We start from the raw sequence: 14,003 nt of genomic DNA on the forward strand, positions 1-14,003 counted from the left end.
GTAGGGAAGGATTTCTTGTAGTTGAGGTGTGCACACTGCACAGGGTGTTTGGGTAAAGGCGTAAAGCTCATTTCAGACAATCTGTTGATTCGATTGTGATATGGTAGGCTGAGATGTCTGTCTAGTGAATGCCTGCTTTTGTGCAATGGTGATCTCGCAGTGACCTACAGTTAAAGTCCATATAAGTAGAGACTTGTAGTGATCTCTTGTAAGCTTTTACACAGGCCAGTCATTGGTTATTTGGGCTTGGTCAGTTCATATGCAAATTTGGGTGAAAATGTGATGGATCCGGCTAGCTGTTGTAGTTCGAAAAGTAATTGTTGTACAATTTTTAATACAACTCTTGGATAACTATTTTTTAAATCAACCATTGGATATGTTTTTTTATATATGGGTTTTACGTATCTTATGGTTTATTTTAAACAAAGTTGTACGAGTTGTATAAAAATTATATAACAATCATTTATCTTTGTAGTTTACCAAACAAAAACAAAAAGACTTTTGGACTTTTACAGTTACAAGATGCATATGACTTTATAATGTTACTGCATTGAAAATAAAAGAATATTTAAATGGAATTGTGAAAGTGGATAGTTAAAATTTGCATTGAAAATAAAAGAATATTTAAATGGAATTATGAAAGTGGATAATTAAAATAGAGATTGGGTCGTAGATGTTTTGAAAAAATAGGGAGTTAAAATATATAAATAGAGTAATGTTATATATTATATTTTTATTTTATATCTATTTCATAATTTTGGTATGTTGGTCCTAATCAATAATTGGATTAGTATTTATTAGAAAATTAAAAAAATTAAGAGTTGGTTGTAGCTATTACATCAATATTTTAAGATAGTTATTAAATAAAAAATGTAGTTTTAAGCCTTATTTCAGAAAAGAAAAAAAAAAAAATGTAATTTTTACTAAAATGAAGAGGAAAGTTTGTACGTTAAGGTGCATTTTTATTTCTGTTTCTACTCTAGAAGTATTCTCCCAACTCTCCTTTTCCTTCCCTACCTTCTTATCCATAAGGACCATAACCCATTAAAAAACGAAGGAATGACTGCTTTGTCCAATAATATGATAATAAGAAAAAAAATAAATGGCTGGAGTGAGAGAAAGCAAAGTTGAAAGGAAATAAGCTTCGCCAGACTGTTACCTACACATGCGAGAGAATGTTAAATGTTTGTATTTGCTATTCGTATATGCAGATGTAGTTAGGAAAAAATTGCTATTCGGCGAATGTAAATAACAATTTTAGAGTATGCGGATACGGTTATTAATTGTATTTGCATACCCTATATATATAAGTAAAACTTATGTTCAAAATTCGCGTCAAGTAGGGGTTGAACTTATATATATATGAGACTTGCTACACAGGGGACGCTCATCCGTCTCCTGTGAGCATTTTATTATAAAAAAATAATTTTTTATTAAAAAGTTGGCTTTGATGTCCCATCAAAGCCAACTTTTTTAATAAAAATTTATTTTTTTATTATATATGGGTGATGGGGGACGGATGAGTGTCCCCCATCCAGCATTTCCCTATATATATACACACTAAAACTATGTCATTTTGGATAAAGTATAGGTTATGTTTACATTGATTTGGTTAGCTATGTTGCTTTTTCACGTAACACTTGGGCAAAAAGACAAAAATAATGTGAAATTAATATATTTTTAAAAAATTAGGTTAAAAAAAAATTAAAGATCAAAACACTAAAAATTGGCCTAAATTATTTTCAAAATTGTTTAAAATAGGCTATACTAGAGACCCAAAGAAGGCAAAAAAAAAAAAAAGAAAAAAAAGAAAAAAATAGGCCAATTACCTAATATGCGGATAACAAATAATAACCGCATTTAATAATTGCGCGGATGCGTTAGTAAAAAAATATGATGTGGACGCAGATATCTCACAGAGCTTTTCGCATTTTGCGAATGCAGATATTGCAAATAATCACATCTGCATTTGCATAGATACTCCTACCTACTAGTGTCTCTTCAGAAGCATGGTGGGAAGGGAATTGATGGAAGCATCTACAACCAACTTCTGCATCTGCATTCTCGCGTTGGTGCATAAGTGGGCGGCTCGAGCTTTAGACAACTTATGTGGTCGCCTAAAGCCTCCAATTGAATAAGGCTCCCAATTAATAATTATATAATAAGGGTGTATATATATATATTAAGGTTCAAAAAAACATGTTAAGGCTCTAATATGGTAAAAAATTAAAAAAAATACTCTTTACTTAAGGTCACCACTTAATAATTGTACAATAAAGGTCATTTCTTAAATAAATTTAAGACTCTAATATGGTAAAAGTTTAATAAATAGTTTCTAATTAAGGTCCTCAATCATGGTAAAAGTAATTATGAATTGAAAATTTCATTATTTACATTCAGAAAAACAACCATAAATTCTTGAAAAGTCCTACTTATTTATTATTTTTAAAAGCCTCATTTTTACATTCATGAAATTAGTCCAACGTGTATAATTTTTTCTCTAACATTTATTTGAATTAAATGTTTAGAAAAATATGAAAAGTCTTCAAAGTTGATAAATTCTCATTGTTTGTGTTGTGTATAACAGATAGAAATACACCATCAGTGAGTTTTTAATGTCTAACAATTTTTTTTTTCCCGCATTATGTTCTAATCAATTTTTATATAACTTATTTCCATTTTTCTTTTTATTTTTCTTTAAATCTTATTATTTCATGTCTTTGAATTAATAAATAAGTCATTCTATATCTAATAAGTTATATATAAAAAAAAAAAAAGTTTTAAAATATATTTTACATGCAAATAGAAGAAAGTGCTCTAATTAACATATTAAATAAAAAAATATAATATAAATATTAAAATAAATTTTATTTAATTAATATATAAATATAAAAAAAATTGCATCACTTAAACTTTTCGGCCTTCGCCTTATGCCTCAAAATTGATCCAGCCGTCCCGGTGCATTCCGAGTTCCATCTTCAATGCAGGCCACCTAAGGAACTGGTAATTACTAATTGCTGTGGCGGTAGCAGTTGTTTGTTGGAGTTAATACAGCTGTAAAATTATGAGGGAAGATCATGAATTCCTGTGACCATGGACATGTCCTTGTCAACCTACTGGCAAAAACAGAGCCTTCGTGAAGATCGTGACGTTCCAATAAATCCCTACCATAATAATTTTGACAACAAATATAAAGGAGTTCTAAGCAAATAATTAAGTGTACTACTCTAAACTTGTTTCCATAAATACGTCTCACGTTATTGCTCGAATTACCACTGGTTTGGGCTGCCTAGAAAGTGTTCTAGAATGCTAGCCTCAAGTGGCTAACGTTCAACCCACGAGTCATCAAGTCCAAAGGTAATTAAAGCACCGATTAATAAAGTCCATTGAATCTTATTATTTTATAAAATACACTTTAAGAGAAGAGGTTTATTTAAGATTTATAAAGCTCACAACTCAGGCATATTTTAACAATGTGAGACTTTTAATACACCTCTTCACGTTTGACACTATTATCCAAACACGTGTACAACGGTAGGGAAGGTCTAATATTGTCCAAGGCCTTGAAGCTATGATACCATGATAAAATTCGTTGAGTCTTACTCTTTCACAAAAAGACATTTTAAAGGAAGATGTTTGCTCAAGAGTTATAAAGTTCACGACCAACACATATCTCCGCAATGCGAGACTTTTAACACCGACGAATCCCATTCCCGCGTGAGAAAGTATAGCATAATATATGGCAACCGACTCTCTGCAGTCTGGCATGTCCAAGACTTAGCGGATGTATCCATGGCTTAATAAGGGGAAGGGGAAGGGGAAGGGGAAGAAGGGAATTCCAGAAATAAAGATAATTAGTCAAGCTTTGTGCAGTAAGAGAGCCCCAGACTCCAGACATGATTTATGACCCAAAATAGTAACCTTTGTTCGAGAAAAGAAGTCGCAGGAAATTAATGGACTGAAAGGGGAGGCAATGGCGCATATATATCCACACGGGGTGGACTTTGAAGATCAAAGTCAACGAGCAGTGACCCATATCTTGTTTTTCGAAATACGATTCCCTCGTCTGTCGGGAAATGGTGACAAAGAGGTCCTTAATTCAACAGGTCTTGATATGCTATTGGTCAAGATTCTCAATTTTTTCAACTCTATGTGGGTCCCCGTGAGCTGGAGTCTGAAGATAAATATAACCCTTTTTCTATCATTTCATTTGCCGAATTGTTCTACAGATTGGTAGTTGATGTACGTCATTTTTCTGCGGTCGAAGCATATAAAATAAGAATAAACTGGAAATAGTTGGTTACTGTGCGAAGTGCCTCGTACTCCCCATATACCTTCACCTGTATTTTTCTGTTTCTTTATGTGAAGTTATAAGTTCCACGAGCTTCACACTCTCTAACCTTCCCACCCAAACAGTGAATGTTATGTGTTTAATCTTTTGGCTGATGAGAGGAGCACAGATGGAGCTAGAGAATTTTCAGCAAACCCGGATTGTAAGTTTTCACGTCTGTCTTCTGGAATTGTTCTGGAGGTTCTTTTCTGTTCTTTGTGATTTGCCACCCTCCTCCTCCTGCTTCCCTCTAGAGCCGCATGATTACTGTCTTTTCTGTTCTTTGTAATTGCTTCTGGTTCTGGGGTTACTTTACAATTCCTCTGAAAAATGAGACAAATAGCTTCCTTTTTTGGTTCTACGAGACAGGAACCAAGACATTAATTGTCTGGCAACTTGTTAGCTAAAGTGATGAAACTCACAGTTTTATTTGCACTTTATATATGAAACAAGATATGGCAGTTTTATTACTTGCAAAAAAAGAAAAAGAAAAAGAAGACATGGGTTATACTTTTCCTTTCACATGATTCTTAACAAGGCTGTACGGAAAAGTTGCTTGACTCATGCGGTTGAGTTCTGGAAGCCATAGTTGTGTGGTGACTAATACTCTGATAAATATGGTAACACGGAATATTTTCATGGCAGATCAAATCTACTCCTTGAAGTCACATCTCTTCTGTGTCTCAAATGCTATGGCTTTTGGTAGATCAGGATCTGTAAGGTTTGTCTTCCAACTCCTCTAGCAAGGGCCATGACATTCAACTAATAGTATTATTTTGGTACAATTCGTTTTTGTTCATAAATCTATTGCTGTATGTTATTGTGCTTCAATGCAAAATTCCTCGTTTCATGTAGTTATAGCATTTACTGATGTAATCAACTGTAGATAATTTGCTACTGTTCATTCTTTGAAATCCATAATTCTTTGGACTTACAGATTTCAAGATGATCTTGAAACTGCATACTGCACACCACCCAAAAACAGTCATTTCTTAAGGCAAACCTGTAAGATCAATGGTAAACAGACGCCTGATCTGTGCACGAAGAGGTCTGAGAAAGATGCAAGAGGCAAGTCCTTTGATAGGGGAGAACTTTCCAGAGTCTTCTCTGAGGATTATGATGTGGTGGAGAAGATAATATTGGATCCTCGGGGACCTGTTGTAAGCAAATGGAACAAATTCTTCTTACTGGCCTGTTTGATTTCTCTTTTCGTGGATCCACTGTTTTTTTACTTACCAGTGGTTAAGGAAGAGATGTGCATTGATGTTACTCTACCCCTTGAAGTAGCCCTCACAGTCATTCGGTCACTGGTTGATGCCTTTTACATTGTTCAGATTTTTGTTCGGTTTCGGACGGCTTATGTTGCTCCTTCCTCTCGAGTATTTGGGAGAGGAGAGCTTGTTATTGACCCTTCAAAGATCGCTTCAAGATACCGTCATAAAGACTTTTGGCTTGATCTTATTGCAGCCGTACCCCTACCACAGGTATGTAGGTAGTTCAAGATAATTTTTATGTTTTCAAGAATTATCAATATATGGATATTTTAATTCTGCTTCACCTGCTTGTTTAGTTTAAATCTGTGCGTCTTCATAATTTAACTGCTCCAACTTCTCCTGCCTTCTTATCCACACCCTGCATATGCTCTCCACTTCATTGCCAAGAAATAGAGAAAGAGAAGAAAACAGAACTTGCAACCTTACAAAAGTCACTTCAACCCCAGCCTGTTATCATTCTCAGAATTCTTTTCTTCTGCCATATATGTTCCTCTGCATTCAGAAGGTGCATAAAGGCCTATTTGTTTGAAGGGGAATTGCCCACCTTGGGAGGAGGAAGGTTAAGTGAGGGTGAGAATCGCTCCAACTACGAAAAGGACCATGATCATCCATCATACCACACACTACCATTGGCTCTAATACCACTTGTTAGAGAGATTGATGTCTTGGAGAATGTTCTGGTAAAATCATAATTTAATATGTTGGAATACCATTCAACTAAAAAACTAAAGCCTGTGAGATTGAGCCCAATTATATTGTGTGAGTGTGACATCTATCTAATGTGAGACTTGGCTTTTTTATACTCACATGTGTATTCTCAATGAGTTCTTCTGCCATACATGTTCCTCTGCATTTAGAAGGAGCTAAGGAGCAAACAGGCCTATTTTTTTTTGAAGGGGAATTGCCCATCCTGGTCAAGGAAGTTTAAGTGGGGATAGGATATATCCAATTGTACTGTGTGAAAAGGACATTATTAGTCCTCTTCTGATTTAGTTGTACAGGATTTGAGAATTTCTTTCCTTTTATATTGCCCCTTGCTTAGTTAAACTTACAATGTCACAATTTAGAGAATGCTCAGTAGATTCATTAGTCTCTGCTATGAACTTGTGTCAGTTTCACTTTCATGTTATGGCAGGTGTTGATTTGGGTCGCAATCCCAAGTATAAGAGATTCGGAAATGACCCCTTCAAGTATTGTTCTTCGCTTCCTTATCTTTTTCCAGTACCTTTCGAGGCTATATCTTATCTTTCCCCTCTCATATCAAATTGTCAAGACCAATGGGGTTGTGATGGAAACAGCATGGGCTGGAGCAGCATATAATCTGATGCTGTATATGTTGGCAAGTCATGTAAGATACTCTCATAGATCACTTCCTGCACAGAAAATCGTGAAGCATTCAATAAGTTTCTGTACATGTGAAAATATTTTAAATAAATCTGCGTAATCAAAAAGATTTATCCTACTAATACTTTATTGGAAACCGAGTTTGGGATTTCTTTTGAGCTTGATTAGCTTGTATTTGTGACGGATTGAAATCAGAAGTAACTTCTGATTCTATTTTTCTTTTTCTTTTTTATTTTGGGGTTGGTTGCTAATGATCATTAGTTCAAGCTACATGTAATTTGACTCCACTTTGTTCTTTCTGTTTCTTTGAAAAGGTTTTAGGATCCTGTTGGTACCTCTTATCTGTTCAACGACAACAAGAATGTTGGGAGAAAGTTTGTAGTCTTCAACACCAAGATTGCCAACATTGGTTCTTTGAATGCCGTCGAGTGAATAACCCTATGAGAACTGCTTGGTTCAAAACAAGCAATATCTCAAGTTTATGTGGTGCAAAAAGTGACTTCTTTCAGTTTGGCATTTATGGTGATGCATTGACTTTTAGAGTTGCAGCCTCAAGTTTCTTGAACAAATACTACTACTGTCTTTGGTGGGGCCTGAGAAATCTAAGGTAATTATCTCTTTCGCTGGACTACACCTTACAGGGTGAAACTGCAAACTGTTCTATTATGTTACTCCCTATTACTTGAAGGTACTACCATCCTTCCAAATGGAACTCTCAAGAGAGAGAGGATCAATGCCAGTCAAGACAAGAAAATTCCGGCAACCTGATCTTTTGAAATTCTTAGGGTGAATTGGAATTTGTTTAGTGATAGATTCATCTCAGATGCTATCAGAAACATGATAGATTTATCTTTATGTGCTACAAATTGCAATATAAAATGGCTTTATGTCTATTTGGTAAATCCTTGACTTATTATTTGCTCTCAGCAAATGGAATTCACACTCCAGTACTTCATAGTCTAACCAATTACTTATCAAATATTGCAGCTCTTTGGGACAGAATCTCTTCACAAGCACTTATATTGGAGAAATAAATTTTGCTGTTATGATTGCGATTCTTGGATTGGTGCTTTTTGCTCTGCTTATAGGGAACATGCAGGTAAGTCTAGTTGCAGGAAAAGGGCCTCCAGGCCAAAAATCATGTTTAGAATAGGATTTGTACTGCTTGTGTTAGGCGTCATCAGAGTTTCACAACTAAATAAATTTTCAGGTTTTCTCTGGGAAGTTCATACAAGTTCTTAGAAGATGCTATGTGCAAATTATTTCGTGTTTTCTTTGATTTTCTGTTGAATTATTCCACAATAATATTATTCCTTCTTGTTTTCACTAAAGTTTGTAAAGGGTTGAGAGAGTATTTCATCATGAGTAATGCTATTAGTAAACTGTTATTCGACTATCATACAACTGAGATGACGTGGCAGTACAATTCAACCATTGAATCAGTACTTGTGAAAAGAAAAACAATCGCTGATTTTCACTGCCATGCGTTGTATGATAGTCATTAGCAGTCTACTAAATAACATACTCTTTAGTCATTGGAATTCACTGTCTTCTTTCACTTCTATTAAAATGTTCATTAAGCTATTCACTTAAGCTACTGTAACTCATACTTCATAGTATCAGAATCACATCCTCCCTTGTAGCTATTCATGCACTTTCTGTTTCAAAATTATTAAAAAAACTCTTGCACCATTTTTATTTTATAAACAGACATACCTCCAATCCACCACAGTGCGACTGGAAGAGTGGAGGATCAGGAGGACAGATACAGAACAATGGATGCATCACAGGCAGCTACCGCGTGATTTGAAGCAGAGCGTGCGAAGGTATGATCAATACAGATGGGTTGCAACTCGGGGAGTTGATGAGGAAGCTATTCTGAAAGACCTTCCAATGGATCTCAGACGAGATATCAAACGCCACCTCTGTCTTGATTTAGTTCGACAAGTAAGCTTTTGTTTCTTCTATCTTTTCCATTGATGAATCAATATTGTGAACTTCTCAACAAGTTAAGTTCAATTTGATTAACCAAATGTATTTCTTACACCTAATTTGCTAAAGTGCTAATTGAAAACAAATATTCACTTTTCTGGTCAGAGTACAATATGTGCTGTAAATTCACATAAACTCCTTGGATGTGGTGTATTTTTCCTTGCTTCAGATAGCACCTAAATGTCATACTATATCTTTTGGATGAATGAAAATGTTTTAACAACACGAGAATACAATGTCTCTCTAGCAGAAACCTGCTAGAACTCCAGATGGTAACAAGCATCTTGTTACAACCAACACCTCTCCCAACAATCCATACAACATATACAGAAGCAAATTTCAGTCTTCTGAGATTAAAATTCTATATATCAACAAACTAAACCCAAGAAACAAAAGAAAAGAAACCAGCTAAAACAACACACGAACAAAAAACCTGCAGCCTTCTCATAGCTCCCCCCACAGCAAAGCTGGCTACTTCTACAGAACTGTAAAGCTCCCAGCCTAAAAAACAATCCTGCCAGACAAACCAACAAACAGCAACAAGTATCTGGAGACTCAAAACAAATCTGGTCCCCAAAAAATCAAAGCCAACCAGCTACAGGACAATTCAGCTGCAAACAAAAAACATCTCAAACTGGAATTTTGAGAAATTCCCCAATTAGAACATAGGGAAACATTCTCTACACTTTCTGTATACTTCCCCTTACTTACCATGTGAGTCATCACCTCCCAAGAGATTTTCTGTAGGAGTTTTTTTTCAGAACACAGACTATTACCAAACTTCACATCATTTCTAAATCTCCAAAGATTATACACAGTAGATCCCCAAGCTAGTTTGCATACAGTAGCCATTAGATCTTGTTAAATGCCATAGTACAGCAATTATCATCAGAGTGGTCGCTTTTTCTCTTCCTTTTTTGAACAATTTAACCATTAGATCTTCTTCTGAAACAGGTTCCACTCTTTGATCAGATGGATGATAGGATGCTAGACGCCATTTGTGAAAGGCTGAAACCTTCCCTATGTACTCCAGGAACTTGCCTAGTTCGTGAGGGTGATCCTGTAAATGAGATGCTTTTCATTGTCCGAGGCCACTTAGATTCTTACACCACCAATGGCGGCCGCACAGGTTTCTTCAATTCAAGCTGCATTGGCCCAGGTGACTTCTGTGGTGAGGAGTTGCTAACCTGGGCCCTGGACCCTCGTCCCAATGTTGTGCTTCCCTCATCTACACGCACGGTGGAAGCCATCACAGAAGTTGAAGCTTTTGCTCTCATTGCTGAGGACTTAAAGTTTGTAGCGGCTCAGTTCCGAAGGCTACACAGCAAGCAACTCAGGCACACATTTAGATTTCACTCGCACCAATGGAGGACATGGGCTGCTTGCTTTATACAAGCTGGCTGGTTTCGATATAAGAGACGGAAAGAGGCAGCTGAGCTCAAGAAGATGGAGAGTCTAATGGCCTCCATGCCTGCATCTGCACTGCAAGAGAGCGCGTCGTTGCCGCCGCACAGCTCATCAGAGTTTACCAGATATGCAGCAAAACTGGCAGCAAGCACAAGGAGAGGTGGAAGCAAGCAGTGTGCATCGGACTATGACATCCTAAGCTCATTACAGAAGCCGGTTGAACCCAATTTTACTGTTGAAGATAGATGAAGTAAAGTCCTTGTACCCTGGCAAGAGCTGAATCAGTGTATATATGTTTAGTTATGTTTTATGTTAGCTTACTATTCTGCAGGTTAGAGCAATAAATTTATGGCAATTCCTCAGTACTTGAGCATTTCCATTGATTGTTATTATGTAGGTTTTGTTGCTTAGCCATTGTTAGATTATGAAGAATATAAGTCTTTTATGGTATTCTAGGTTCTGTTTTCTCATTTTATATTGTAGTATCGGTGGTTTTATGAAATGATATCGCCTTTGAAAACGGGCTTGCAAGGAAAAAGTGCCCAAGAGCTTATATACATAAGGTTAAGATTGTATTTAATCAATGTGGGACATTTAGGATCATAATATACCACTACGCTTCGCAACCGACGTCCACGACGACCCATTCCATTGACACTAACATGATAGTATCATTTTCTCTTTCAACAACTCCACTCACCTTACAGTATTCAATAACTTAACACTATACTCAAACATAATACTAAGACATTTTAATCAAACCTATAAGTTAACCCCTCACTTGACAAGTTACGTCCGATCCCGAATTCGACGCTGTGATAATTCTAATACCAAATCTTACAAGTCTTTAAGTAAAACTTATTGGATCCTAACATCATAATCCTTCTCATCAAACCCATAAGCACAAAGAGCATCCCAGAGATAGCATGGATGGTAGACATGGAAACCGAAATGGATGGGGGCTCTTGCGAAAATGAGATACTATATACCTTGATGTTATGATGTAGACTTCTACCATGAAAAATATTTTTGTATAAATAATTCCCCTGCAAGAAGCATCACACCCCAAAACAGAGCATGTGGTTGTAGGGCCGGGTTTGGGTCCATTAGATTTCGGCCCAGGAGAGTGGCTCATAAGCAGGCAATTAGGACTACGATTACCCATCTAATTCTCTTGTAAGTTTTTGCAAAACCATAATTTGCATTATTTTTCAAAATAAAATAATATTGAAATTATATTTCATTAACCTTATGACATTCATCAGATAGTACTTCTCAAGCCTGAATATCATTAACAACTCCTTTTATATATAATATTGCAATTCTACAGCTTCAACCCTTAACGATTCAAATCAACAACTAATTAACCCCTTTATTATAGAATTATTGCCACTAAATATGGCTTATACATAATAATATAAGCAATGGTAACAACAACCCATCTAAAGAACAGGCCAATTTTTTTGGTTGTTGTGAGAAAGTGTTAAAAATTTATAGTTTTAATCATACATATTACTAATTTGAATACCAAACACAAAATATTCTAGATCTATTATTTGGTAAAACTATTATAAAATCATGTTGAAAGAAAGAAAAAACGAAATTGTTTGATACTTGAACAATAAAGGAGAAACTTCACCTTTTGCAATCTCACCCCTCCCGTTAGTCAGACAGTTAAACGGTAAAATAACCCTTATACCCATGTTAAATTTATAAAATTACAAAATTACTCTTAAATTAAAATTAATTTTTTTATATATAAAAAAAAAATGAGAGTATTTTGAAAATTTCTCACCGCTCCGTTAGGATTTGACGGAAAATTCTAACGGAGGGATGAAATTGCAAAAAATTGAAAGTTTAATATACTAAATTGAGAGTTTTTGAATTTTGGGAGGACCATTGCAAAAGTGGTGAATTTTTAGGAGGTTAAGTGGAGTTTTCCTAACAATAAAAAAAGGAAAAAAAAAAACTCTATTAAGACATGTCTCTAAGACTCTTAACACATGAGAGAAACCCAAATTTTTGTTGATAAAACAAGAATAATGAGGTGATGGATAGTCAAATGTAGTTGACTGTAAGACCTTTTGACATGCTTGTCATACTCTTCAATGAAGTTGGAGCAATGATGCTTCTCCAGTCACATTGTGGCATGAGTACTGTGTGCACATGTTTTTCACTTGGTTTCTTTTTCCTTAGTGTTAGACCAATAAAAGAAGATAATTGTGAGCTCAATGATTCATTTGAACTTCATAGTTTTTTGACTTGAAACTCAAGACAGATGGTATTATATATATAAACAATACAGATCAGTCCAAAGGTTGTTTTACTGTATCTATAGACTAAATAACTGAGTGACTGAGTTTTCTTTTCTTCTCTTTATAATTACATTGTCTAAAATTGTTTAAGATAAGGAAAAGATGTTTTTCTTTTATGGGTGAGAAACCATTGAAGGGGAACAAATCATATGGCTGTGCTCCATTTTTCAAATGAAGTAATCATACTTTCAGAGCACTTTTTGAAGCCTTAATTCCCTCCAACAGGGGGAAATTAATACATTTTTCCTTTTCAATTTCATGCATGCTTGGAGATGAATATTATTAAGAAAGGGAATCAGGTTAGGTTTTCTTGAGATGCAAAGCAAAAAGGGTGGTAGGCAGAGTGATGAGGGTGGAACTGGAACATATCATAGCATCCAAAAAGTGTAACAAGGTCAACAAAGGAGGAAACCAAAATATTTCTCTGAATCACAAAACTCTCTCTCTCTCTCTGTTTGTCTGTCTCTGAGTCTCTCCCTCTCTCTCTCCTGTCCAATTCCTCCTGCCTTCACAGGGCCCACTGTCACTGTGACACTGGAAAAACTCTTTAGCTAGTCAGCAGGTGTGGGCCCAATTTGACTAATGGGCCTGGCTAATTATCAGATGGGTGGAGCATGGTAATGGTATATCTTAAAAGTAAATAAATAAATAAAGCATGATAAATCTTGAAAAAGAAACGGAAAAGAGAAAACGCGGCACTGCCAAGTGCCTACAGTTTACACTTTACACGCATACAAGTGAAAAACAAAGGAAAAAAACAGAAAAAGAAAAATACATATTTATTAGGAAAAAAAAAATCATATTTAATCCCTAAATTTTCAAATTATTTGATTTTAGTTCTTTGAGTTTTTAATTTTAAGAATAAGGCTCTTAAGTTTTACTCAAGTGTTAAATTGATCCTTTCAACACTTTATCGTCAAAGTTAACAGTTTTATACTTGCCATGTATGTCTTATTTGATACGCCAATTTCTATCTCAACTTCAAAGTTAATTGTTTTTCCTCTAACGCTACATATCTAGGAGATTAAGATGATAAGAACATGGTTTTTGTTTTTATTTTTATTTTTTTATAAATGATTTGTCGCTTAAAGATATGACATTAATATTAGGTATTGATATGAACGCTAGGGTATTAATTGAGACACATGTGATGTATGACAAATTATTCATTTTGACGAAAAAGTGGTCAAGTGACATATTTAAAATTTAGGCAAAACTTGAGAATTGTTTATGTTCTTAAAATTAAAAACTCAAAACTTAAATAAATTCAAATCAAATAAAAATTTATGGGATAAATATGATTTTTTCCTATTTATTAAAATATAAGTACAAGAAAGGTGG

The 14,003-nt window shown here is 35.1% G+C and overlaps 1 protein-coding gene across 1 annotated transcript; it reads left to right on the top strand.

Annotated features, from left to right (window-relative positions):
* Window positions 1–4,237: 4,237 nt before the first annotated feature.
* LOC133872521 (protein CNGC15b-like) lies at window positions 4,238–10,797 on the top strand. Its single transcript, XM_062310047.1, has 8 exons — window positions 4,238–4,493; window positions 4,976–5,051; window positions 5,268–5,814; window positions 6,740–6,952; window positions 7,263–7,555; window positions 7,936–8,047; window positions 8,659–8,895; window positions 9,895–10,797. Exons 2-8 carry the CDS (start codon window positions 5,023–5,025, stop codon window positions 10,594–10,596), a joined length of 2,133 nt encoding a protein of 710 aa, XP_062166031.1. The 5' UTR covers window positions 4,238–4,493; window positions 4,976–5,022; the 3' UTR covers window positions 10,597–10,797.
* Window positions 10,798–14,003: the final 3,206 nt, after the last annotated feature.

Source organism: Alnus glutinosa, chromosome 7, assembly GCF_958979055.1.
Source record: "Alnus glutinosa chromosome 7, dhAlnGlut1.1, whole genome shotgun sequence".
Taxonomy (NCBI): domain Eukaryota; kingdom Viridiplantae; phylum Streptophyta; class Magnoliopsida; order Fagales; family Betulaceae; genus Alnus; species Alnus glutinosa.